Source organism: Balaenoptera acutorostrata, chromosome 20 (genome assembly GCF_949987535.1).
Source record: "Balaenoptera acutorostrata chromosome 20, mBalAcu1.1, whole genome shotgun sequence".
Taxonomy (NCBI): domain Eukaryota; kingdom Metazoa; phylum Chordata; class Mammalia; order Artiodactyla; family Balaenopteridae; genus Balaenoptera; species Balaenoptera acutorostrata.
Window position 1 is genome coordinate 37,716,319 of NC_080083.1, and position 26,187 is coordinate 37,742,505.

At 42.5% G+C, this 26,187-nt stretch overlaps 1 protein-coding gene across 1 annotated transcript; it reads left to right on the forward strand.

Moving 5' to 3' along the window:
* The first annotated feature begins 2,036 nt into the window (after positions 1-2,036).
* CALCOCO2 (calcium binding and coiled-coil domain 2) lies at positions 2,037-23,439 on the forward strand. The gene is made up of 13 exons (XM_007176395.2): positions 2,037-2,125; positions 8,676-8,865; positions 12,757-12,859; positions 13,016-13,149; positions 13,958-14,083; positions 14,968-15,056; positions 15,437-15,506; positions 16,012-16,134; positions 16,436-16,522; positions 19,042-19,137; positions 20,722-20,857; positions 21,861-21,889; positions 22,403-23,439. Exons 2-13 carry the CDS (start codon positions 8,686-8,688, stop codon positions 22,574-22,576), a joined length of 1,347 nt encoding a protein of 448 aa, XP_007176457.2. The 5' UTR covers positions 2,037-2,125; positions 8,676-8,685; the 3' UTR covers positions 22,577-23,439.
* The last annotated feature ends 2,748 nt before the right edge of the window (positions 23,440-26,187 follow it).

The following is a 26,187-nucleotide window of genomic DNA, read 5'->3' on the forward strand; positions in this document are numbered from 1 at the left end:
TTGGGGGACACAGCAAGGATTTTGAGGCCAGCGGTTCTAAGAGACTTGGAGTGTACAGAATTGTCAAGTGATACTTCCTATTGGAAAGCTGATGGTTCTTTTAGGAAGTTCTTAAAATGAACAATGGATTTATTTGCATTTTTAACTTCCAGGCAAGAGTGTTAATAGTTGTCATATTAACATAGACAGTAAGCTGTGTGTGTGTAGGAGGTGTCAGTTCTCAGTGCTTTTAAGAAAGCTAATAAGTAAAATTAATGGAAATATATCCAAGATTCTAAAGTCACCCCTGTAGATAGAGTTTTAAATGGAAGAGTATTATTTTGGTAACCCAGAAGGTGATCTGAACTTTCAGTAGAAACCCCACTCCCAGGTTTACTCATCATTTCCCATCATCCTTTCATCTCAGTTGAGTGCCACCAGTCTTGTGAGAAGGCAGGATTAAGAATGCTCATTCTCCTGCCTGAAACCTCAAGTGGCTTCAGGGGCATAAATCCCTGGTTAGCTGACATGGAAAACTTTCTTTCCGGATTTAGACAGATGCTACTCCTTGGAGAAGGGGCACTTCTGAATTTAACCTTCCATAGACAGCATGTTCAGTGTTAAGAAATAATTATCCTGGGCTTCCCTGGTGGCGCAGTGGTTAAGAATACGCCTGCCAATGCGGGGGACATGGGTTCAGGCCCTGGTCCGGGAATATCCCACATGCCGCAGAGCAGCTAAGCCCGTGTGCCACAGCTACTAAGCCTGCGCTCTAGAGCCCGCGTGCCACAACTACTGAGCCCGTGCACCACAACTACTAAAGCCCGCGCGCCTAGAGCCCATGCTCCGCAACGGGAGAGGCCACCGCAATGAGAAGCCTTCACACCGTGATGAAGCCCGCGCACAGCAACGAAGACCTGACACAGCCAATAAATAAATAAGTAAAATAAATTTATAAAAAAAGAAAAAAGAATACGCCTGCCAATGCAGAGGACACGGCTTCAAACCCTGGTCCGGGAAGATCCCACATGCCACGGAACAACTAAGCCCATGCACCACAACTACTGAGCCTGCGCTCTAGATCCCGCGAGCCACAACTACTGAGCCCGCGAGCCACAACTACTGAATCCTGCGCCTAGAGCCTGTGCTCCGCAACAAGGGAAGCCACCACAATGAGAAGCCCGCGCACCGCAACAAAGAGTAGCCCCCACTCGCTGCAACTAGAGAAAGCCCGTGTGCAGCAAAGAAGACCCAATGCAGCCAAAAATAAAAATAAATAAAATAAATAAATTTTTTAAAAAAGAAATAATTATCCTGACACTTGATAAAACAGTAACAGAGATTTTAACCAGGACTACTGCAATAGGGACATTACAATAGGGGAGAGAGATTGCACTCAACTCCAAATACAATGAGGACAAGTGGATAGAAAATTACTAAGAGGAGACGTCAAGGGTGGGGGAACTGTTGCTAAACCTACTTACAGGATTCTTGCTGAAGGCAGGCCAGGGTTTGATCAGATATCAAGGGTGGGGAATTTTCTCTAAACTGACTTAGCAGGATTCTTGCTGAGTTTATTCTTACTCCGATTAGGAAGAGCACTACCTTAACAGAGTTAACACTAAAGAATAATTTCTTTCTAGAGGGGTAATGATGAAACACAAACTGGGCTACCCAGGGAGGTTGCTGGGTCTCCTTTAGGGGCAAGTGGGACGCATGATTAAATGCCAAAGGGATTCTCATCTATAAGACTCTTAGGGAAGTATTACCTGGAGGCAGGAGAAAAATGAAGATGACCTCTCAATGGCCCTTCAAATGTATGGAGCTTTCACTCAGGACTAAAAGAAAAAAAAAATTTGTTTTTTAAAGGAAGGTAAATGGCTCTTTCTAGGGGAAGAAGTAGGCTCCTTGGGATGTGATCTTTGCTCCGGACAGGGGAAAACCACACAGGGCTGCGGAGCAACCCTGGGGCCCAGTCACCTGAACACTACAAGTCCCCAAAAGCACCGCGGTGAGGGCGGGGCTTGCTGACCGTTATGACGTATGGGCGGGGTCAGACGGGACAGCTTTGCCCTGGGTTTTCAGCCCCGCCCCTGTCCCTTTCCCCGCCCTGTTGCTGTGGCGCCGCCGCTGGCTGCAGCCCCTGGTGAGTCCTTGGAGTGAAGGTGGGCAATTAGGGACAGTTGGGCCCTCGGGTTCCCCGACTTCACACATCCAGTCCTGAGAAAGGGCCATGGGCGGGCAGTGGGGCGGCTGGTTTCGGTTTTCACCTCCTTCCATCTTTCTAGGGTGACCGTAAGTGAAAGTGGCGTCATGGGGCCCCTGGAGCCCCTCCGCGGCCTTGGAGGGTTGAGGGCAGTTTTTTCCCCGAGGAGGGCAGGGCTTCAGTGCCCGGAGCCGGGTGGGCGGCTCCTGGGGCAGAAGGAACCCTCTGACCCGAGTAAGGGTCTTGAAGTCATGGCGTCATGCCCCGCCCCCCCTCGCCGGCCGAGGTCGTGCTGGTTCCTTAATCCCCGTGCTTGACGTCATTGGTGGCTGTGGCCGAGGGCGGACCTTGCCCAGTCACCCTAGGCAAGTTACTTTCTCTTTGGGCCTCAATTTCCCAGTCTTGATCCCTCAAGCCCCCTTCCTTCAGTTGAGGCCGTTTGTAATTGGAGGAGATGTTCTAGAAGACCGAGAAGAAAGAGCACTTGGGGTGCGGTGACCTGCCTCTTTACCGTTGATCTCCGGTAGCCCCTCCCTCCCCACCATCCCTCCCCATCTCCCCCCCCTCCCCAATTTAGTTTGGGGCTAATGTTCCCACTCTAATTTTTTATGATTTCAACCCCTCCTGGACATTTAAACTTTTTTCTATCACTTGGATTCTTTGCTTCTGATGTAAGCCAACAAGTGGCCATGGTTGGAGCTGAGTAGAATTATACAAAAGCTATGTATTATAACATCTCCACTATTACAAAAACTGTTAAAAGCAAAAGACTTTTAATACAATAGGTCTTTGTAGATTATGTAGAGCACGTGATTAAGGAATATACAGGTGACTCACTTTCACAGATACTTTCAGAGGGCCTCTATTTGAAACTCTACCCTTTTGCAGAAATGACAGCTGTGGAGTGGAAAGGACCCTAAGAAAGGTAGTAAGAGTTACATAACACTAACAAGTCATGTGGTCTTTGGAGTCAGATAGTACAAATAGGGCTCTTTAAAATTTTTGACTGTGCTTATTAATATAATACCATGCTTCCTCATTTTCTTAGATGAAAAGACAGTTAAACTCTTTCATTTCCTTTTTCCTTCACCTGGGATCATCATTATAGCTGGAAAGTTTCTTAGAGATTTTCTTGCCTGATCCATGTGTTTTACGGATGAGGAAACTGAGGCCTAAAAAGAGGTAGTGTGACTTGGCCAAGATCTCAGAGCTAGTTAGTGGCAGAACTAAGACAGGAACCCAGGTCCCTTGGCTCCTAGCTTAGTCCCCTTTCTACTACACTTCAAACACTGTCACTACCCATGTCACTTCAAGGGTTAGCAGAATCACGCTTTTCACAGAAAAAGTATAAAATCTCAATAAAGTAAAATGGAATAAAATGGAGATTTAGTCCACAGCTTTGAGCTTTTCGCAGTTTCTCCTGGTTGCCCAGAACAGTTTTTCTGTTCTTCCCTAGTACTTTTGGCACTGTGGTGTTGTGGTATGTGGGATGAAGGCTGCTTAGAATAAGCCTGGCAACTAATCCAAACAGTTGTTAATGAATTAGGTATTAAAAGTCTCCTGGGGGTACAAAATTTACTTAAGGCACTAGAAAGATTTTAGGTAAGGAACTGGAATGAACTTGGAAAATTTGGATTAGAGCAAGTGGCTCTCATAATTTGAGGACCAGTGACTATGTGTCTTTGCTTTTGCTCCGCATCTCAGGGCCATCTACACATCCATAATATCTATTGTCAGTGTTCTCTAAAGGGTAGTTTTGTGGAAGCATCTATTCCAGGGCCAGGGGGAGTGGAACTCAAATCAGTTCATCCATTTTGCTAATTGCTAGTAGTTTAGAAACTTAAGTAAGCAGAAGGATGAAGGAATTAGGTTGAATGTGTGTTTAGTTTTTACTTATTTTTGTTTTTACTATTCCCAAATGAAGAACTGATTGGCATTTCTCTCTCGGCTGTGGATTCATTTGGTTTCCTTCTGTGAATTGATCCAGAGAAACTTATTTATAGTCTTCACTTCTCTTGAAAAATGTGCCCACTGGTATAAAAGGCTAATGTAAAAATGTTGGGCATTCTTTGTGCTAGAATTTTAGTTTTTGTTGCTGTCGTTTTATAAGGTTATTCTTTGTGGTTCAGCATACATGAGGAAAAATCGTTAGGAAAATTGGTGAGTTGATTTGGTTGAATATTTGCACTGATAGAACCTAAACCAGAAAGCTTAAAAAAAAAAAAAACAGCTTAACATTTTTCAATTTTTCTGCTAAAAAGCATATCAGCGTAGTTTACAGATTCATTCAGAAAGAGCAGGAGTAGAACTGGCTGTTTGTTCCTTCAGGAGAATATAAGAGAATCTGTGCCCTCATGGAACAGTCCTGGGAGTACTGTATTAGACTTGAGAAGCTCATTAGATGAAAATGTGTCAGGTTTTCTTAGAAGCCAGGAGCCAGTTCAGGAGACTCATTTTAAAATATATTGCCTGTTATTGCCTTCCTCCTCTGAGGACCCTAATCATTTTGGAAACTGAGCTGAAAAAAAAAGAAAAAGTAACAACTGTGTCAGAGTCCAAGTAAAGTGCCTCTGACAGTTTGTGGAATCTCTGCATTATTTTCCCATGTTTGATGGTTTGTTTTTAAAATTTTCTATTTGTTTTCCCTGGTCACTCTTTATATGGCCAGTCTTTGATTTGAGGGTAGGAGTAAGGAATTAAGTGGAATACCATTCCATGACTTCTAGGGAGCCTAATTCATCCCACTGCTTTTTAATGACTCTAGGTTTCTAAATTGAACATTTGTTCTTTTTGTATTTCTTCTCTCTTCCTTGTCTCTGTGGATATTGCCGGAATTAGAAGTGGATGGTGGACAGGTTCTATAGTGGGAAGAGTGATTAAAGGAGGGGAGCTGATGCTTAAATCATTCTTATTTTCCTTCCGCATCCTTCCTGCCCGCCCCCACCACGAACAGTCATTTCTAGACTGCTTTGTCAGAAAGGCAATTTCCCAAGCCGTTGTTGGAGCCCATTTCTCCCAGGGAATTTTATCGCTGGGAGGAAGTATAAGCTTTAAGGGTCACTGACCTTAAAAATCAGTAGATAGCTTCCTTCCAGGAAAAGTTGAATGAGATACCTCCTCACTGACCCAGTTCAGATTGACATGGTTATGCTCTAGGTTTACCCATGGCCTTTTCTAAAAGTCGTTGGCTTTGGTAAGAAGCAGAAAAGCCACTATTGTTCTTCGCTCTACCTTCTCAAACCCTTCTGCAGTCTTGGCAGAAGAGTTTTTTATTTCAAGAATGATTGAGTTCCGAACACCCAGAGTGCCATTGGGTGCCCCCTGAGTCCTTCTGGGAGTGTGATGAGATCTCTGAAATGGGAAACTTCATGGAGTCTGTTACATTTTTGATAAGCAAGGAACCAAGGCTGTTGACTTTTCCATACAGATGTTAGGTTTTCAGATGAATGACAAGAGATAAAGTTTCCATTGGCTGTACACTCAAGCCTCAGAATATGAGCTCTTTCATGTCATTTTGTGTATGTATGCTGTCCTTTCTTCAGTGAGATTCTTTCAGGATCTCAGTTCCCCAACCAGAGGTTGAACCCAAACCACAGCAGTGAAAGCCCAGAATCCTAACCACTAGGCCACCAGGGAACTCCCTCCTCACCCTATTTTAGAAAAGAGAAAGCTGAGAAACAGCAGCTTCTCCAAAGGTACCCAACAAATTAAGAGCAGGGTTAAAGATAAGAATTAGCCCCACCATCATTCACACCATTGTTTACCTACAAAGCCCCTTCCTTTCACTTTTTGATGAATTGCATACATATCTTATTCATTCATTTATTCAATGAGTAAGTACTTTGAGTACATAGCAATAAGTGATTGCTATGGGCTAGTTGTTTTGTTGTGTATATAGTGGTGATAGTGTTATGAAGGAAGAGAACGGAGTATGATGGTATTTAGGTTAATTGAGAGACAGGCCCTGAATTCACTCTTACCTGAGTGTTCTCGTGATCCACAGGAAAGGACAGATTAAGTCACATGCTCAGATAAAAGGTGCTCCAGGTTTAGGACAGAGGGGCTATGCTGGCCTCAGTGTGACTGAAGACCACTAGGAAAGACAGGGGTCTGCGAGCTGAGAAACCTCCCTGCCCAACCTCCCACAGCATCCAACAGATCAGTAGTCAACAGCTTATCATGAGGAACAAGTACTGGCCTAGACTGGAATGTGACCTCTTTCTTCCTTAGAAAAACTGATCTGAGGTTTGAGGTTGAGGATGTGGCCAAACTGTGTCACAAACCAGAAAGCTAGTACATTTCTTAGTTCCTTAGCTCAGTCTCGAGAACAGACAGTTCAGTGCCTCAAAGTCCTCTTACCTTCTCTGTGAAAAAATTGACTTCTGGGGTAGCTGGAAGAGGAGGCCTCTTTGCTTAGAGTTCAAAATAAAACCAGGAAATTAGTGGGGTGGGGCAGAGCTAGAAGAGCTACTGTGTTTTTTTGGTTATTGTACTTACTATTTTTTTAAGGGGTGTGTGTGTGTGTATGTGTGTACAGTCTTCCAACATGTTCTAACAGCTGAATTTGTAAGATACCAGGTAGTAGTATTTGCAAATGTACAGCTCTTTCTTCATCTGCTGTGTAGAGCTACAGTATTGTTTTCATTTCCCAATAGAACTCTGGATTGAGAAACATAGACTCACTAAATGCATTTAGAAGACAGGGCATGTGGCTTTTGAGGGGCAGGAAGTATCAGGTCCTGACAATTCAAAAGACTTTGTTTCTTTTGTGTATTGTTTTTATCTCCCCAATAGTTCCCATCCTTGATCACATTTTATCTGTACTATGACCTAGAATGGTGAAATACAACTTAATATCCCCATTTTATAGATAGGGATCCAAACTTGCTTGCTGTCCTCCAAACATGGGCTGCATTTTTCCGTTTCTTTGCTTTTATGCATGCTGCTTCATTCATCTGGAATTTCCTCACCCCCAGACACATTTGTCAGAATTCTAATCTTCCTTGAGGGCTTATCTAGGATTCTACTCACTCCTCGAAGCTTTTCTTCATTTTCCTAACCAGTTTCATCTCTCTCTCTTTTGAACCCAAGAGCATTTTGCACTTACTCTTATTTGGCAGTCACTTAAATTCTCATCTAACCTCCATATCGGATTGGGACTCTCTTGAGAGCAAAGACTGACAGAAAAGAAAAAAAACACAAACGTAATAGTCACTAACATCTGTTAAAACCTCTCTTTATCCAGACTTTGTGCAAGTGCTTTATTCTGTCACTCAGCCTTTACTTTGTGTGAATTGCCTACTCTATGGCAGGTACTGATTTAAGGACTAGACACTGTACATTGCAGGCATACCTATCTGCTTCACAGATACTATTTTTTTTTTTTACAAAATTGAAAGTTTGTGGCAACCCTACCTTGAGCAAGTCTGTTGGCGCCATTTTTCTAACTGCATTTGCTCACTTCATGTCTCTGTGTCACATTTTGATAGTTCTCACAATATTTCAGACTTTTTCATTATTATTATATTTGTTATGGTGCTCTGTGATCAGTGGTCTTTGATGTTACTTTTGGAAATTTTTGGAAGTATTTTTTAATTAACGTATGTACTTTTTTTTAGACATAATGCTACTGCACACTTAATAGACTACAGTATAGTGTAAACATAACTTTCATATGCACTGGGAAACCAAAAAAATTGTGTGACTCGCTTTATTGAGGTATGTGCTTTATTGAGATGGTCTGGAACTGAACTTGCAATGTCTCCGAGGTATGCCTGTGTTTCAATTAATGCTCACAAAAAAAAGAATGAGGTAGATGTTATTGGCCCCATTTTACAGATGAGGAACCATGCGCAGAGTCCAGTTAAGTAAATTACCCAAGGGCATGCGTTTAATAGGTGATGAAGCTGGAATTTGAACTCCAACAGTTTGATTTCTGAACCCATGCTCATCACCACTGCATGTCAAATAATCTTCTCTCATCCCTATCTTTCTTTCTGCACCCATCCCCAGCTCCTAGCAGAGTGCCTTAATATATAGAAGGACCCGATAATTCCAGGATAAATGAAATTGAATAGAGAAGCTGAAATCTAGAGAAATTGACATTCCAAAAGTCACAGGGCTTGTTGGAATGAAAAATCTAGAATCTAAGTCTTAACAGTTCCCAGCTCAGGAACCTCTAGGCTGTCTTACTAAGGCATTTAGAAGAAGGGGAGCAAACTAGCTGTGAGCAGAGAACAAGGGTATGTGAGGGTGATGGTGCCTGTGGTGAAGAGGTCACAGAGACTCAGAAAATTCTTACAGCACAGGAAGTTATGAATGCAAAGTGGCTCATAGTGAAACCGAAAGCAAGTTGTGTGATCTCAATACTTGTCAGGCTTTTGCTTTTCCTGACTTGCCCCGAACTGAATGTTCCCTGGGTGAGAGCCCAGAAATTTCCAGCATTTGACAACCCTTTTTGAGCCTTATTCTATCCCATATCTCATAACAGGACCCCTACCATGGAAGAGACAATAGAAGATCCCCCCACATCAGCTGTCTTGCTGGACCATTGTCATTTCTCTCAGGTCATCTTTAACAGTGTGGAGAAGTTCTACGTCCCTGGAGGGGACATCACATGCTATTACACCCTCACCCAGCATTTCATTCCCCGTCGAAAGGATTGGATTGGCATCTTTAGAGTAAGTGGTTAATTTAGTACCAAGTGACTGGGAACTAGAGGTGAATCTTAGTTACCTGAGTGTGTGTCTGTCTCTGTATTATAAGCATTTTGCATATATGTGTGGCCAATGTTAAAATCCTAAACTAAGCTCCCTAGCACTTCTCCCTACACACACCAGCATGTGCTGTAGGACTCAAATTTTAATTTCAGTCTTAAGCTAAAATAAGATAGCCAATCATACAATCCACAAGTTTTATTATACTTTCAAAAACCAAATGTAAATTTTTTTAAATTATCCTATTTTGAAATATTCACCTGTGACTTGACTGGGGTAGGTGGCCCCTTACATAATTTCTGTGAATTTAAACGTCACTTGCTTACTTAGTACAGTGTTTAATTTGTTTTAATATAAGTATTACAAATCTGGAAAGGATGTTGAAAATTTACCTTGTCCTATATCTTGCACCCAAGAAGTTTGTTCCTGAATAAGCGTGTCTTGCTTCTTTGTGAAGATTTCCAAGAACGGAAAGTTTATGAGCTCCCTCGGTTTCCTCTTCCAGTGTCTAATCACCCTGTCAGTTCACGTACAGAAATGGTACTTTTTATTATAGTCAACTTACTCTCTAGCTCCTCTTCTTTCCCCCTCTGTATCTCTGTCTCTGACATCCCCTCACACACAAACACACACATACATGCACACTCTTGTTCACTCACTCACACACCATAATGACAAATCGTCCTATTTACAGAGACAGAGATAAAGGTCAAACGTAAGTAACTTACACTGCTGAGTCCCAACATAAGTGACCTTTGTTTTGACACCTCAGTATGTCATGTGCTTGTTTACCAATGCTGTTCATCCTAAAATCAGACATCGTTCTTGAGTGCACTGTGTAGGAGCTGATGCTAATTCACATTTCCTCATCGAATTCCTTTTCCTTAATTGTTTGGAATTCCAAGCTAAGTGATAGAACGATGCAAGCTGGAGGTAACAAGGCTGGTGTTTAGAGGTGGGGGTAGTGGACAACCGGAGGGACAGCCGGAACAACTTCCAGTGAGGACTTCACTCTAAACCAAATGAGAGTCTTATGCTTTTTATTTATTTATTTTGTTTTTATAAATTTTTATTTATTTATTTGGCTGCGTTGGGTCTTCGTTGCTGCGCGAGGTTTTTCTCTAGTTGCGGCGAGCGGGTGCTACTTTTTGTTGCGGTGTGTGGGCTTCTCATTGCAGTGGCTTCTCTTGTTGCGGAGCACGGGCTCTAGGCACGCGGGCTTCAGTAGTTGTGGCACGCAGACTCAGTAGTTGCGGCTCCTCGGCTCTAGAGCGCAAGCTCAGTAGTCGTGGCGCACAGGCTTAGTTGCCCCGCGGCATGTGGGACCTTCCCGGACCAGGGCTTGAACCCCTGTCCCCTGCATTGGCAGGTGTATTCTTAACCACTGCCCCACCAGGGAAGTCCCGAAAGTCTTATTCTTTTTAAAAACAAATGTTTAAAAGCATTGTTTTTAAATGCATCTATACTTCATTCATTTCAGAGGTATTGCATACCACAATAAGGAAATTGTGGTTAACCCAGAGGTTCATTGTCCACAAAGCTATTGATTTGAACACCTACCCTAAAGTGTGCAAGAAAAGTTTAAGACTAATAAAGAGAGAACACAAACTTTTTGAGAACATATGATGTGCTAGGTCTTTGATGAGGGTGTGTGTGTGTGTGTGTGTGTGTGTGTGTGTGTGTTTTCTAATTTAATCCTTACAGCACAGCAGCCCCCTGAGGTAAGTAGTAGTATTGCTTGTGCACAGATGAATAAAGTGAATGTACTTAAGATGGTGACCTTCCCAAGGTCTCCTAGCGGTGAAGCAAGTTTGTTTGACTCCCAAACCTCTGCTTTTCTTCCTCTTTTCTGCTGAATTCCTTTGAACAACAGATGGTCAGTTAGAGAATTAAGGGCTGACTGTAAAGTTGTGTGCTTCCTAGCTCACTTCTAAAGTGCTCCTGGTGTTCTTGCAGTGTAGTCTTACTCATACCCCTCAACCCCTCATCTGCCCTAACACCACTGGTTCCCAGCAGCAAGTAGGCACTCACAAATGTTTCTGCACGTGCAATATGCTACATCTTCTCCATAGAGTGAAAGCTACCACCAGTGATAAAGCCGAAAGTGGGTGGGAGTTAGCTTTTCTTCCTTCATTGTAGAGCCCTGTGCTCCATACTCTCCTTTACCCGGGCATTTATGCGATGTTCCAAGGTTTCAGGGAGGGGAAATGTCATACCACAAGAGGCAGGCTGGGACTAGGACTGCTCAGATGGAGGAGCCAAGGACAGAAATTGCAGGTGACTAGAAGTTGCTTCCTTGTTCCAAGGCAGCAGTAATTCTTAGGCCTTCCTAGATGATATTTTGGTCACAGTGCATTAAGAAACTCCAGGATGTGAATGAAGACTCCATAAAATTCCTGCTTCCTGTACCTCCGCAGGTGTCAGTGGCTCAGAGGTGCTTACAGCAACGGGGTGGGTGTTAATGAGACACTAAAACATGCCCTAGTATGTGTGATGCACTTACAGCCTTTTCAACCCTGCTCTGATTCCTTAGTATATGAACATGGAATTTATTTTTAGTTCTTTTTCTTCCCACTGGGCTCAGGCAGGGTCACAATACGGCAATAAATGTAATTTTGCTTATTTGCTAAGTATTCTCCCCTTGAAGACACAATGGCTCCTTTTCTATTCTCCGGTATACTCTTATCTTCCAGATAGGATTTGAGCCGTCTTTTACCCCTCTTCACATTTAGTGAGAATATTTTCCACTTAGCCAGCTTTCTGCTCTGAGGCATATTTTACAGTATCTTTATATCTTATGACTTACTGCATTCCATACCTAGAAGGGGCCTTTATGACTACCAGATTGTTGTTATCTTTATCACCAAAAAGCCTTCATTAAACGTGCAGTAAGAAAAACACTGAAGAAAGAAAACTCTACAGGTTGGACTCAGTTATCTGGTACCTCATAGTCTAAGAACTCTCTTGTCCATCCAACCCCAACACACACATTATTTTTATTTTTATTTTATTTATTTATTTTTAAAAAATAAATTTATTTATTTATTTATTCATTTTTGGCTGCGTTGGGTCTTTGTTGCTGCACGCGGGCTTTCTCTAGTTGGGGCGAGCAGGGGCTACTCTTCATTGTGGTGCGCGGGCTTCGCATTGCGGTGACTTCTCTTGTTGCGGAGCACGGGCTCTAGGCGCGCAGGCTCAGTAGTTGTGGCTCGCGGGCTCTAGAGCACAGGCTCAGTAGTTGTGGCGCACGGGCTTAGTTGCTCCGTGGCATGTGGGGTCTTCCCAGACCAGGGCTCGAACCCATGTCCCCTGCATTGGCAGGCGGATTCTTAACCACTGTGCCACCAGGGAAGTCCTCACACACATTATTTTTAAAATGTACTTTTAAACGCAGTGATATAACCGGGTTGGTATAGGTGACAAGACTGAATTGGACACAGGAGAGGACGAACCAGTGGAGAGGGCAGATCAGAAGTGCTTTCTGATTAAGAAATTCCAAGAACACTGTTGTAGGAAGATAGCAGGATCAAGGTTCACAATCCCACAACTTTTTTCCCAATCACTCTCAGTTCTATGTCTGACTACAATATTTGGAACTCTTGTCCTGGGTGTTGAATGGCCAGTTTTTGTTTCCTTCTAAGACAAGTAATTTAGACTGTGTGTGTGCATACCAGTTTTTAATTGTATATATAGCTATCATAAGTCAAAAAACAAGATTTGATCCATTGTGGGTAGATCTTATCATAATGAACTTACTCGATTGTAAAATCCACATAACAAAAAGTGCATTTTAAGAAGACATGGCCCAAATCTGAGCACTTTCAGATGCTGAACAAGAGCCTCTTGTCATTGCAGGTGGGATGGAAGACAACCCGTGAGTACTACACCTTCATGTGGGTTACTTTGCCCGTTGACCTAAACAGCAAACCTGCCAAACAGCAGGAGGTCCAATTCAAAGGTGAGAAAAATACTGGATCAAAGGTAGAAGAAAGCTAGCAGCCAAGACTAATTAATTCCCTTGAGCTTGAGCTTTCTGGGGTAGATAAAAGACTTCCAGATTTTTAGTTTTCTGAATAGACCTTATTTTGGATTAAAAATCATGTTCTGTTTTCAGCTTATTACCTGCCCAAGGATGATGAGTATTACCAGTTCTGCTATGTGGATCAGGATGGTGTGGTCCGGGGGGCAAGTATCCCTTTCCAGTTCCGTCCAGAAAATGAGGAGGACATCCTGGTTGTTACCACTCAGGTCTGTAAGCATCTCATCGCAATCCCTTCCTGCCATTAAGAGGAGCAATTCCAGGATAGGGTAGAATTTCAGTCAGTAAGCCTTTATTGAATGTCTAACGGATAACTGTTGGGAAAATGTTATACAGTACCCATTCAAACCCACCATTCCTAAGGGAATGACTTAGGAATGTTAACAAGAATCATAACAATAAGTGATTTCTCCTTTCTCTAAAACTTCTGTAACTCAGTTGACATTCAGTTATTTAACTTTCCCAGTTACTTAATTTTTGTCATCTGCACATCTTATCACCATAGTAAATTTTATAAGCTCCTTTGAGGAGAGACACACCAAATAGTCTTCTTTGTATCTCTCAGATTCTTTGCTTACTCAGTTATTTAACAGGACACCTACTTCCATCCAACACTCTGGTAGGCACTAGGGATGTAGTGAAGAATCAATTAAAACCCTGTCCCAGTCTCAAGGAGCTAAGTCTGAGAGGAGAGACAAACAATATTAAGTGTTTGCAAGAAAAAACTATGTTCTTTTGTCATTCCCCCTTTTAACTTTTTGTGGCCTTAATTTTGTTTATCTTTCTTTCTTGGTAATGGCAGCCTCAATGCTGCAATTATACAGACACACCTCTCTTACCCCCTTCCCTACATACTGAGGGGCTGCTTCCACTTGGGGTACACAGATGTCAATACAGTGAGTGGGAATCAGCTAGACCCTAACCATCCCAGCCTATGGGAATTTTCTGCTAGAGGGACTTGAATATCCATTGAGCTATAAAGGGCCAAATCTGAGTTTATGGAACGTTCTTTCGTAGGGTGAGGTGGAAGAGATCGAGCAGCACAACAAGGAGCTCTGCAAAGAAAACAAGCAGCTGAAGGACAGCTGTGTCGGCCTCCAGAAGCAGAACTCAGACACGCAGGCCGAGCTCCAAAGGAAGCAGGTACGGCTGCTGGTTAAAGGTGAACTGGGAGGATGGAGATCAGAATCATTTTCTGTTTTTCTTGTGATCTCACGCCCTGATACTAATACCTGGCACAGATTTTAGTATATTAGATATTTCCTTTTTATTGTTTACATATTGAAATGATATTTTCATTTAATGGATTATATACTATTAGTAAAATAATTTCATCTATTTCTTTTTACTTTTTTTAATGTTGCTACTAAAATTTTTAAATTATGTATGTGGCTTTCATGAATTAATTGGACAGCACGTTTCTAGGAGAAAAGCACCTTTATTTTGCCCACTGCTGTGTCTGCAGTGCCAGAACAGTGTCTGGTGTGTAATAGGCACTCATTAAATATTTGTTTAATGAATTAATGGACAAATATAAGCTCTACTAGAAGAGAAATTCGGTAGATGTATTTTTTCTTCCTTTTTTTTTTTCTTCCTTTTTTTAATTGAGTTGTAGTTGATTTACAATGTTGTGTTAGTTTCAGGTGTACAGCAAAGTGATTCAGTTATAGATATATATATATATTAGATACTTTTCCCTTATAAATTATTACAAAATATTGAGTATAGTTCCCTGTGCTATACAGTAGGTTCATGTTGGCTATTTATTTTATATATAGTAGTGTGTATATGTTAATCCCAAACTCCTAAGGTAGATGTATTTTTAATATGGAAAGAACATATTAAGAACATTTTAATATAGAAATCCTAAAAAAAAAAAGAAATCCTTTTACTTGGATATTTCATTCACTGCTGTGTCATGCTATATGCCTGACGTATAATAAGTGCTCAATAAATATTTGTTGGCTGCCTGAGATACCAAACACTGTCTTAGAAACGTTAAGTCCCTTTGATGTTTCAATCTACAGGAGGAGCTAGAAACCCTAAAGAGCATCAATAAGAAATTGGAACAGACGATGAAAGAGCAGAAGGACTGTTGGGAGACAGAGCTTCTTCAGTGAGTGCGACTCTTGAATGGGAGGAGCTGCTGTATCATAGACACCCTTAGGCAGGGTCCGATTAGATATTAGAACAGTCTTCCTGTTATGACAGTGATAGGTATGATTCTCCCTCTTTGATTCAGGAGCTCTTTGATTCTAGGTTAGAGAATTAGTATCAGAATTGTAAGGACAAATGACCTGAATTCAAGTATTAACGTTAAGTATTGAACACTTACAGTTTGAGGTCAGGAAGCCAAAATAGGACTGAAGAAGAGACTAGTGGATTTAAAAATAACTCTGCAGGCTTAGGGCCAAGGCAGCCTTAAATCGTTTAAGGTCTGGGGGAGCTGACCTAGAATCAGTATTTTTTTTCACTTAGTCATCTCCACTTCCACAGGCTGAAAGAACAAAACCAGAAGATGTCCTCAGAAAATGAGAAGATGGGAGTCAGAGTGGATCAGCTTCAGGTAGGTAATGCCAAACCTTTGCCAAAGTATATTTTCTTAGCCTTGCCACCACTCCACTGTGGTGGCCCAGGACGATGCAGCTCATTGTACTGAGTGCCTAGTGGTGGACCTCTCAGAGCATCACACTACAGTTTCAGGGTGTGTGTTTTCCGTTCTTGGCCCTCCACACCCTTTTTAACTTTCTTTTAGCTACAAAATCCTTTCAAGCAAAATCTTACTAAAAAGCCTGGAATGTAAAGCAGGTAGCAGCAGAACTGCTCTCTTTTTTAGGAAGCTGTGCCTTAAAGAGGGGCTTTAAAGGGTGGTTTGTCAAATTTTACTCAGTTGAGTCTTAGATTCTTAGGTGTAAGGTAGAGCGGAAGAGTGAAGAAGTTCTTAGGGATATTTGGCAGTTGGGAGTTGCTGGTGAACACACATCTCTTTATGTTACTGTACATTTAAAAGCATTGTTCCCGTTTAGTTTTCCGTCTTTTTATTTTGGTTATATTCACCATTTTTGCTTTAGGCCCAGCTGTCAACTCAAGAGAAAGAAATGGAGAAGCTTGTTCAGGGAGTTCAAGATAAAACAGAGCAGTTGGAGCACCTGAAAAAGGAAAATGGCCAGCTCTTTCTCAGTTTAACTGAACAGGTAGAATCATGGAACAAAATATTTTTAGGCATTTGTGAAAAAATACATACATTGTTCTTTCTTGGCTCTATCATATACCTGGGTGTCACTGGCTGCGGGAAAGGTCTCAGGGGAAGCCATCTGAAATGAGATATCTAACGGCTTTTCTTAGAAACTAATAAGAGAAGACTTGCTTTTCTCTCTGCACCCTGCTCGCTCATTAGCTCAGCAGGCCTTTCCCCAGTGTGTGCGCACATGTGCTTGTGCGTGTGTGTGTGTGTGTGTTTTCCCAGCAGTGGTACTGAAATCTGTTTTTGTGCAGAGGGAACATCAGAAGGAGCTCGAATGGACAGTGGAGGAGATGAAGCAGAAAGAAACTACTGCAGCGAAGAAACAACAGGAGTTAACGGCATGTCTGTCTTTGGATGGCTATGTGGGAGGGAGCCTAAAGAAGGGATAGGGCCTATTTTCAAGGGATGGACAGGATAAATGACACAGATTAGAACAGCATTTACCTCTGGACTTTCTTCTCTCTACCCAAAGGGACAGAGAATCTGCCATTTACAGACTGTTTAGGAGAAGTGGGCATTTCTAATATGTGACGAGTGAAAAGGAATATTGGAAGTTAAACTTCATGAGAGGTTGTAGTAAATAGAGCCTTGGGCTAGGAATCACACAGAATAACCCCTACCCGCTTCTTAAAGAGTTTTTGTCGGGGCAGACAAATTAATGATTGTAAAATGAGCTCTACAATTAGAAGATATTATAGTAGTCAAACAAATTTTGTTATAATTAATATAATGTGAGCAATTATCATCATTATAAATTATTCTGAGCTATGTAATATAGTAATGAAAGCCTAATTAACTAATAATTTCCTATAATATATTGTTGGAAACGAGGCCTCATGGTGATAACAAGTGCCTAGTAGCTCCATTTTCTGAACTGTTGTAAGGACATGAGAAATCCTGATGTGTGGAGAATATCCAGTTACTGGGAATGTAACTCATATCCTCTATGCATCATTCATTTATTCAATCATTATCCAATCGATTATTGAGTACCTACTGTATATAAGATACTGTGTATTTTAGCTTGATATAGTAAAGAATAGATGCAACAAAGTTTGAAAATCATCAACTCACAGGTTAAGTATAGCCCACAGGAATGTTTTATTTGTTCTAGATGGTGTTTTTTAAAAAACTGATTTGGTGACCAACACTTAAAAGTGGGAACATTTCCCGTTAAAAGAAATTTGTATTTCCAGCTTTTTGAAAAATCAGAGGCTCTGGCAACATATGAGCCGACACTCCCGCCCAGTAGCAGTATCTGGAGCTGAGTAGCTGCTGACCCTTTAGATGGGTCACGCGTTCCCCATGTGGCTGCAGTCCTCATTGTTTCGTTGCATCCCACTCCTTCATTCAGTTCCATTACTTGCCAGGCCCCTGTTGGCACTTTTCAGTTTGTGACCTCTGATGTAACAAAGAAATCTGCTTTAAATAATCTATAGCCATTCAAGGGTTTGAACCTCCTTGGTTTTCATGGAATACTTTTCAAGATCCAGGGGCTCCCCAGCTGTCTGATAGCATTTCTTTATTCCTCATGCATCCAAAAGGCCCCTAACTCTGAGGACTATGTATCTTAGGCTTCAGGAGCCTAGGAACAAGAAAACAGCAGTGGAGGAGCAGTTAGTACAAGAGGTGGAACGCCTAAAGGCAAAGGTAGAGGCCGGGAAAGCCTGTTTCTTAGAGAAGTACAGAGTGTCAACGGCTCCACAAACAGATCAGGCAACTCAGGGCTGCCGCACGGGTAGGTGACAGAGATGAGGGGCCCAGGAAGCAAAGGGTGTGAAGGTTTGTGGTTCCTGGACCAAGCCCAGAGGATTGTGTACCCTCGTTAAGGAGAATACACCCTCTGCTAAAAAGAGGGATGGAGTATGGGGCCAGAAACCAGCCTGGAGATCCCCAAAAATAGAGGCCCCAGCTCAGCCGTGGGTCTCAGGGAAGGTTTTTATAACCACTGAGCAGACAGACTGACAGTTTCTGTACAGACTCAGTGCTCTCTTACTTCCGCCTTTTGAGGACGTGAAGCAGGACCAGAAGAGCCAGCAGGAGCCAGTGGGGATGCGGAGCCAGGAGCCTGCAGTCAGCACTGTCGTCGGGTAGCCCCTTCCGCGTTACTACCTCAGGGTCAGCTAGAAGCGCACAGCAGTTTGGGCACCAGCATTCAAATAAAAAATCTTGAAAAAAAACCCACAACTAGTAGGATTAGCTTAAAGTGTTTTTGTGGGGTATTCGCACGTGTATATATATAGGCAGGTGTCGGGAAGCGCTGAAGCCATGCCTATGAGTTTTGGCTCCATGAAACTAGTCAGGTGAACCCATCATACTGGGAAGCCCAGGACCCCAGTCTGGGTTCCTTGTAGCCTTGGATAAATGCCTTCCAGGGTTCCTTCTTCCTCAGTGTAACTTGAGTCCACATGCCTGTCTTCACACTGGGAGGGAGTCACACCAGCCTAACTCAGTGCTTCCCGCTGGGTTGAGTGAGATGTTTATTCAAGACAAAGAAGATGATTGTTTCCATGGTTGCGTGGGGTTAAAAAAAGCTCAATTTATCCCTAATTCTGTTAAGCCAGTCTTGAGGTTTCCCCCAAGCTAACTCTTTCTCTCTTTGGTCACTTACTCCCAGCTAAACCAAAAGAAACTGGCATCTTGATGCCAGCCCAAGCCTTCAGGCATTTTGTTAAGTCATGTTTCTGTAAGTCAGCATCCCCTCCATGGTACCACTCCTCCCTACCCCCATTTCCTTCTCCACCACCTCAGTCCCACCACTTTGGAAAGCCAGATGCTCTATGATCTCCTTGTTTTACCCCACCTTGGATCCAGACTGCAATAGGTGGTCCTAATCCTAATTTTTTTTTTTTGACAGGACCAGAACTTTGACTTGTCAAAAAGACTGAGTGAGAACAAGATTATGTATAATGTTCTGCAGAAAGAGAAAGAGAGAGTGGAAGAAGAAAATGATGTAAGTGTGTAAAAGAGTTTTAAAGGGAAGGAAAGAGTTTTAAAGGGAAGGAAGGAGAGTTTTAAAGGGTGACCCAGAGATGTGGTGATAACATAAAAAGTTAAACAAAAGAGCCCTTTCTGGGACATTGGATGGGACAGTTGCTCCCAAACAAAGAGTACATTTCATCTGGTTTCCTAATCTACCGCAAAATCCATTCTTTGTTCTGTAACTGAAGCTTGTTTGGCATGGCAGTAGTGACCTTGAAAGGAATAGCCTTGATGAAGATCTAACTTATTTTTGCTTTTAACTCCACAGCTATTGTAAGTATTGTCTTTGGGGAGTAATATCCTACATCATTTTTATGCTAGCTGAGGGACCCTTTTCCTTCAGCACAACTTTTGTCTTTTTCTCTGCTGCCAAACCAGGAGCAGAAGTGGTGGTCTGTACCAGTGCTGGACCCATGGTAGGCCCCAAATAAATACTATGCATTCATTCATTCATCAGTTCATTCTTTCATCCAACCAGTATTTATTTTCTGCTGTATGCTAAACACATTATTATTGATTGATTGAGGATGATGGCAGCAAATAAAAAGGTTGAGCTTGAAGTCATTCTCACATTCTTGCTGGCATCAAAGAGCAGGTGTCCATGCATTCTGGCTGCTCCTCCGATCTACACCTCCAGCCATTCTCCATCTCTACCCTCTCCATAACCCTTCTGGGCTGTGCCTTCAAGTGATCATTTCTACCTTTGATTATATCGTTTATGCCAATGTGTTTCAATTTTGCAGAAAGACTTTGGGGTCTGTTTCTGGTCCTGTCATTCTCATCCTCTTGATTTAGTTAGCTGTACCTTGACTTTGAAATAGTGTGGGCTGGGGGTGGGGAAAGGGTGTGCAGAAGATGGGGAAGGAAGAATGCACACAACTTGCAGCAAGAAGAAAAAGATCTGATATTTGGAAGCTTTGTTAAGAACTAGAGTAAAACCCTCTTAAGATGTTAAGAGGAAATTTACTGATTTTCTTTTTTCTAAGAACTTTAAATGTTGCCTGTCCCCCTTGTGGCTTGATCTCTTACATTCTTTCTCTCTCGCATTCCCTCCCTCTCTTTTTTCCTCCCTCTCACTCTCTGTTGGCATATCCATTTGATGGGATAAAACATGAAGAGGGAAAATTATATCAGATGAATATTCACACTATGTAAGAAAATTGTTCTAGGAAGGAGACTAAAAGAACCATTCTGCTCTCAATAATGTGTAACAGTTTCAATCTTAATATAGCTCCCACCACCCTCACATATCCATACAACTTCTGTACCCCCTTCAGTTGGTGTGTATTTAAAGATTTTAAATTCCTTTTTGCATTCATTCTAAACAAAATACAATACATATTTAAATTCAGATATTAAGAACTCAGATCTTTGGAATACTGTTGCTTTGGAGGCTGCTGCTTCCCCTTTTGAAGAATGATGGTTTATCATTTCTTGGGCTTCTCCAGTGCCACATTGTTAATTGAGAACTACCTGTAATGGGCATCCCTGGCCAGTTCCTTGTGGCCATTTGTTGTTGTCTTTTAACATGTCTCTGTAAATACTCTATCCTTAGCTTTTGAAGATGGAGAACAGCACACTGCTGAGTTACATGGGTCTGAATTATGACTCATTGCCTTATCAAGCGCCTACTTCGAATCAAGGAGCTGCAAGACAAAACCCAGGACTTGTCTATGGAAACCCATATTCTGGTAAGGCAACTTTGCCATTCGAGCTGGAGGCCCCTGCTTGCATCCCTTTCCTCCAATAAATTTTTTTATCTGAAATGCTAATTAAGACCAGCCTCATTGTTAAGACTTGTTGGGCAGAAGCTGAGTACCCAACAGAAAGACTGCCAGGCAAGAAGTGTTAATTGAGAAATAAATCTGAATCTAGAAGACACAAATCAGATCATTCGCCTAGAGGCAGCAGACACAAATTGAGTCCCGTGGCTATATTCCAAATACATAAATCAGAGAAATGTCTCTGTGTAGAAGATACATACATCTAAAGCTGAGGAAGGTAATTAAGATTTGGAACTGGAAGCACGAGAGGCGGACCGTGCCGCCCAGGACGGGCTGTTAGGCAGCCACCCCCGTGGCCTGACCAAGGGTAGCAGGGACGTGCTCAGCAGAGACTCCTGAGTGGAAATGGGGTGACAACCCGTCTTGTCATTGAAGGACCCGGGGTCAGATGTCTTTGCCAAACAGGGAACTTTCCTCCTTTTTTGTCTCCAAAAGCGATATGAGACCTCATTTGCTTTTTTGCGACAGTTTAAAGCAGTCCTGTTCTCTTAACAGTCACAATCTGATCTTTGCAACAGGCAGGGGTACAAGTTTATTTTTCCTTAAAAATATTTTTAAACATTTCATTTAAAAAATGACTGTGTGGATTTGGTCTTAAAATCTATTCTCAGACTATTTCCGTGTTAAATTGTTACTGTTTTCATTAAAATCTCATTTTCTCCACACTGGAAATAGGTTTATTGTTTTTTCTGATTATATAATGGCTACTGAAAATACCACTTCATTATTTTTTCCTCTTTTCCCGCTATCCTTGACCTAGATCCCCTCTATCAAAGTAGATGGTATATATGAGAGCTAAAGAATCAGAAGGGGAACAATGAGGGGTACAAAAAACAGCTGCTAGAACACAGCTGGAGAATGCATTCTAGGGATGCATTTCACTGAATGAAATCTTTTTTATTACCTTCAGGTATCCAAGAAAGTTCTGCCCCCAGCCTGGTAAGTATTGGATTCATGAGATTGCCCACATCAGACCGTTCAGAAAATTTCCCTTCCCGCTCCATCCAGTTCTTGGGAGAACCACAGGGAGACGGGTTCACTGTGATAACTCCAGAAGTCAGCAGGGTCAATTTGGTCAGTGCCGAAAGCTGAGAGAGCCTGTTAGGGCAGGGAGAAGAAAACACAGTTCATCCATCAGTGTTCCACTGAAGATTTTCACCTGTGAATTGAATTTGGTGGCAGGACTGGGGAGGAGATATGGACCAGGCAGGTAGCCAAACAAGGTATGTCCAGTGCCCCTTCCAGGCAATGTTACATCCTTTCAATCCTAGGGTTAGAGAAATGCCCCAGTGAGTATCTCCAAATGTGAATTTGTTCATTCATCCTCTATTCCTTGATCACCTACCATCTGCCAAGCATTATGCTAGGTGCTGAGGATATAGTAGAAAGTGAGACACAGTCTCTGCCACATATAGCTTACATTCGGACTGACCTCTTTGCTCTTCCTCCCAGCTCTCCATCAAGAAATGCCCCACCTGCAAATCAGACTTTCCTGATGACTTGTTTGATCACACCTTGGAGCAGCACATGCAGACCCTTAGTTTGAATTGTCCAATTTGTGACAAGGCCTTCCCAGCAAAAGAGAAGCAGATCTTTGAAGACCATGTGTTCTGCCACACTCTCTAAGTGTCCCAGCCTCTTGGATCTATACTGTACATGGATTTTATAGAGTAGATCCTATAGCTTCTACTATGAGTTATGACCCAAGATCCTGCCTAACCTGAATTATTAGGGATTTACTTAGTCCTGCTGCCCTATAGTTGGAGTCATGTCGATTATCTGAAGCATAGTGTTAAGGGCTGTTACTTCCATCCTTGTGGGTTAGTACCTTTTAAGTCACATAACTCCAGCTGTGTCAGCCTGTCAACTAAAATGCCCATTCTTCCGAGGGTCTCCAGCGTAAAGGCCCTGGGATGGAGCTGACCTGGCTATTCACAGCAGGCCTGACTCGAGTACTAAGTGAGTAGTTTTCCAGGTTGTCCCACTGTCATTCAGGGTCAGGCCTTGAGTGTGTTTGTACTCAGTCCTCAGTCCTAACCCTGGGACTGGCGACTGATCAGAGGTTGAGAATTTCTTCCTCCTCCTCAGGCCTCCTTCTCCAACTGATTTAGAATAGTCAAAAATGGCATGGCAGAGAACCCAGACATCCAGTTTGGGTACCAAAGGTTTCTCATCTTGATTTCCCAGCTCCCAACAGAAGCATTCCTGAACTATGGACATGAAATATTATTTCACTCACAGAAAGTCTTTCTCTCTGGATACCTCTGACTGGCATTTTCTACTCTGGTTTTTTCCTGTGCACATAACTATTATTGTTGTAAGTCCTTTCTTAATGGTTAGTGGGACTTGTTAGAAATTGTATGGGTTTGCAACTTTCTGAGCAGGTGAGTTTGAATATGGATAAGTTAGAATGAGAACTATTGTTAATCGCTTTAATACTAAAAATAAACTAGTCCTCTACTTCAGGGACTTTGGTAATTTAAAATAAACCTTGAGTTCATGTTTTTTTATTTTTAAGCTTGTGGGGAAAGTATAATCAAAAGGATTGTCGGAATTACAGACCCCACCAAGGATTTCTCTTCACCTGTCTTAACTAGTCAACAAAAGAGTGTCCTGGCCATTATCTTGAGGTGGAGAGGGAGGTGACGAAGCATTAGTTTGAGAAATCTGGAGCCCTGACTTTCTTGTTCTAACTTTCTGTGCATTTTTGAAAGGGTGTGGATTTGGGCACCTTTTGTGAACTAACTTCAGTTCCCTCCATCCAGATCTGCCTAATTGAACTATAAGACAGCAATTCCATTTTCTCCACCCCAGGGACTGAACAAATGGAAATGACTCCCAGGCAGTCAGCCAGCTGGTCACTGTAGAGACTTTTACAGAAACTTTTGAATGATGTGAAACATGATGTTGTGCATCAGGTTGAGCCACCTATAGCTCTGCATTCCTTGTGGTGTTTTCCCTGACGTGACTGAAGTTAGGCCTTCGACTAACTGTATTGTCCTGGTCACAGCTCCTCACCTTTATTTCTCCTTTGATAAAATGAAGATGAAACTATATTCCCCCTCCTTCTCCCGTATCACCGTTTCGATATGATGTCTCTTGGACTCATAAGCCTTTGCCCTGTAAGAATCAGATGTGACATTAAGACAAAGTCTAGAATAGAAATATAGGACTTCCCTGGTGGTGCAGTGGTTAAGAATCCGCCTGCCAGTGCAGGGGACAAGGGTTGGATCCCTGGTCTGGGGAGTTCCCACATGCCCCAGAGCAACTAAGCCCGTGTACCACAACTACTGAGCCCACATGCCGCAACTACTGAAGCCTGCGTGCCTAGAGCCCGTGCTTCGCAACAAGAGAAGCCAGGGCAATGAGAAGCCCGTGCACCGCAACGAAGAGTAGCCCCCGCTCACCGCAACTAGAGAAAGCCCACGCGCAGCAACGAAGACCCAACGCAGCCAAAAAATAAATGAATGAATGAATAGAAATATAATGGGGAGACAGTAACACAGTTTTTCTGGCAGATACCCTTCCTGCAAAATTTCTGTTGCTCCCGAGATAGTTCCAGTGAAGAATTGCAGTTTCATTTATTTTATACTAGTCAGCTCTTAATTAAGCACATGAATGGAGAGGAGCAGTGGTGCACATAACCCAAAATCAGTGAATACCATTTTCTGGTGAATTACCCACCCCTTTGCCCCTGCTACCCTGAGGGTTACCGTGATTATCAACAGCAGCAGGAGCCCTTCCACAGGCTTGGTAAAAAAAAAAACAGCTGAGGTGTTAATGATCCTTTTTGCTGGATGTAAAACAAAGCATCTTTAACCACTGTTCATTATCCCCAGCTGCTCTTACCAAGGCTTTGAAGGGGAAATTATGCTCCAGGCATCTACGAGTGGTAAAGGAAACAGTCATTCTTATATAATCCAGTCATCACCCCAGCCTTTCCCCTCTATACCTCTTACACTCACAGATTTTAAAGCTGTAAAATTCCTGCAAGAAATAACAGCTTGTGGGAGCAAAATGGTATCTACATCTAAATTGGATTTTAGAATATTTGTACTTGTTATGGCAACAAGTTTTCCTTCCTAGTTCGTTTTCTCTTTTCTAATATATTTTTTTTAATTTATTTATTTATTTTATTTATGGCTGTGTTGGGTCTTCGTTTCTCTGCGAGGGCTTTCTCTAGTTGTGGCAAGCGGGGGCCATTCTTCATCGTGGTGCGCGGGCCTCTCACTATCGCGGCCTCTCTTGTTGCGGAGCACAGGCTCCAGACGCGCAGGCTCAGTAGTTGTGGCTCACGGGCCCAGTTGCTCCGCGGCATATGGGATCCTCCCAGACCAGGGCTCGAACCCACGTCCCCTGCATTGGCAGGCAGATTCTCAACCACTGCGCCACCAGGGAAGCCCCTCTTTTCTAATATTAATGTTTTTGCATTACCTTAGCACACTTACTAAGCAGTGGGAAAAAAAGTCACCCATGAGTGTGAGTGGTGAAGGAAAGCTAACCTAAAAATCAGAGAAGGGATTGGCAAGATATTTGGTAAACTTAGGCCCCTAAGAACACCTGTAGCTTTAGCCCTTTTGCCTTGTCTTGCTAAAAATTGGGATGAAATGGAACTGCCTTGATGTTTAAATATGATCCTGTGATCCGAGTGATTTTCTACAGTGGCTGTGGATTGCACTGAGCTAAGCACTCTCTAACCTGGTCTCCTAGCAACAAATGCTAATGAGATGGTAGGCTGTGGCTAAAAGATGCCATCCATTACCTAGGGAAAACAGCAAAATGGACTCAGCATAACATAGAGATCAAACCGGAAGAGATAGCACCTAATTCCCCTGAGTTAACCAACAATAGGCCACAAGCTCGGGGAAATTACAGAGATCTCCTTAATTGATCTCATATAAATATTAAAATAATGGCTTTATAAGCATGTAGTGCTTTATAGTTTAGAATGCATTTCATATAATCCATGTATACTTTCAGTAATCCTTTGAAACTGAGAGCTATTTTTTTAAAATTTTTATTTATTTATTTTTGGCTGCATTGGGTCTTTGCTCTGCCGGCAGGCTTCAGTTGCGGTGAGCGGGGGCAGCTCTTCGTTGCGATGCGCGGGCTTCTCATTGCGGTGGCTTCTCTCGTTGTGGAGCACGGGCTCTAGGCACGTGGGCTTCAGTAGTTGTGGCACGCGGGCTCAGTAGCTGTGGCTCGCAGGCTTAGTTGCTCCACAACACGTGGGATCT

Coding starts and splice junctions, on each gene's coding strand:
- CALCOCO2 (XM_007176395.2), top strand. CDS start 8,686: ATGGAAGAGACAATAGAAGATCCCCCCACATCAGCTGTCTTGCTGGAC. Junction 14,084..14,967: donor CCGAGCTCCAAAGGAAGCAG/GTACGGCTGCTG, acceptor TTCAATCTACAG/GAGGAGCTAGAAACCCTAAA. Junction 16,135..16,435: donor TTCTCAGTTTAACTGAACAG/GTAGAATCATGG, acceptor GTTTTTGTGCAG/AGGGAACATCAGAAGGAGCT.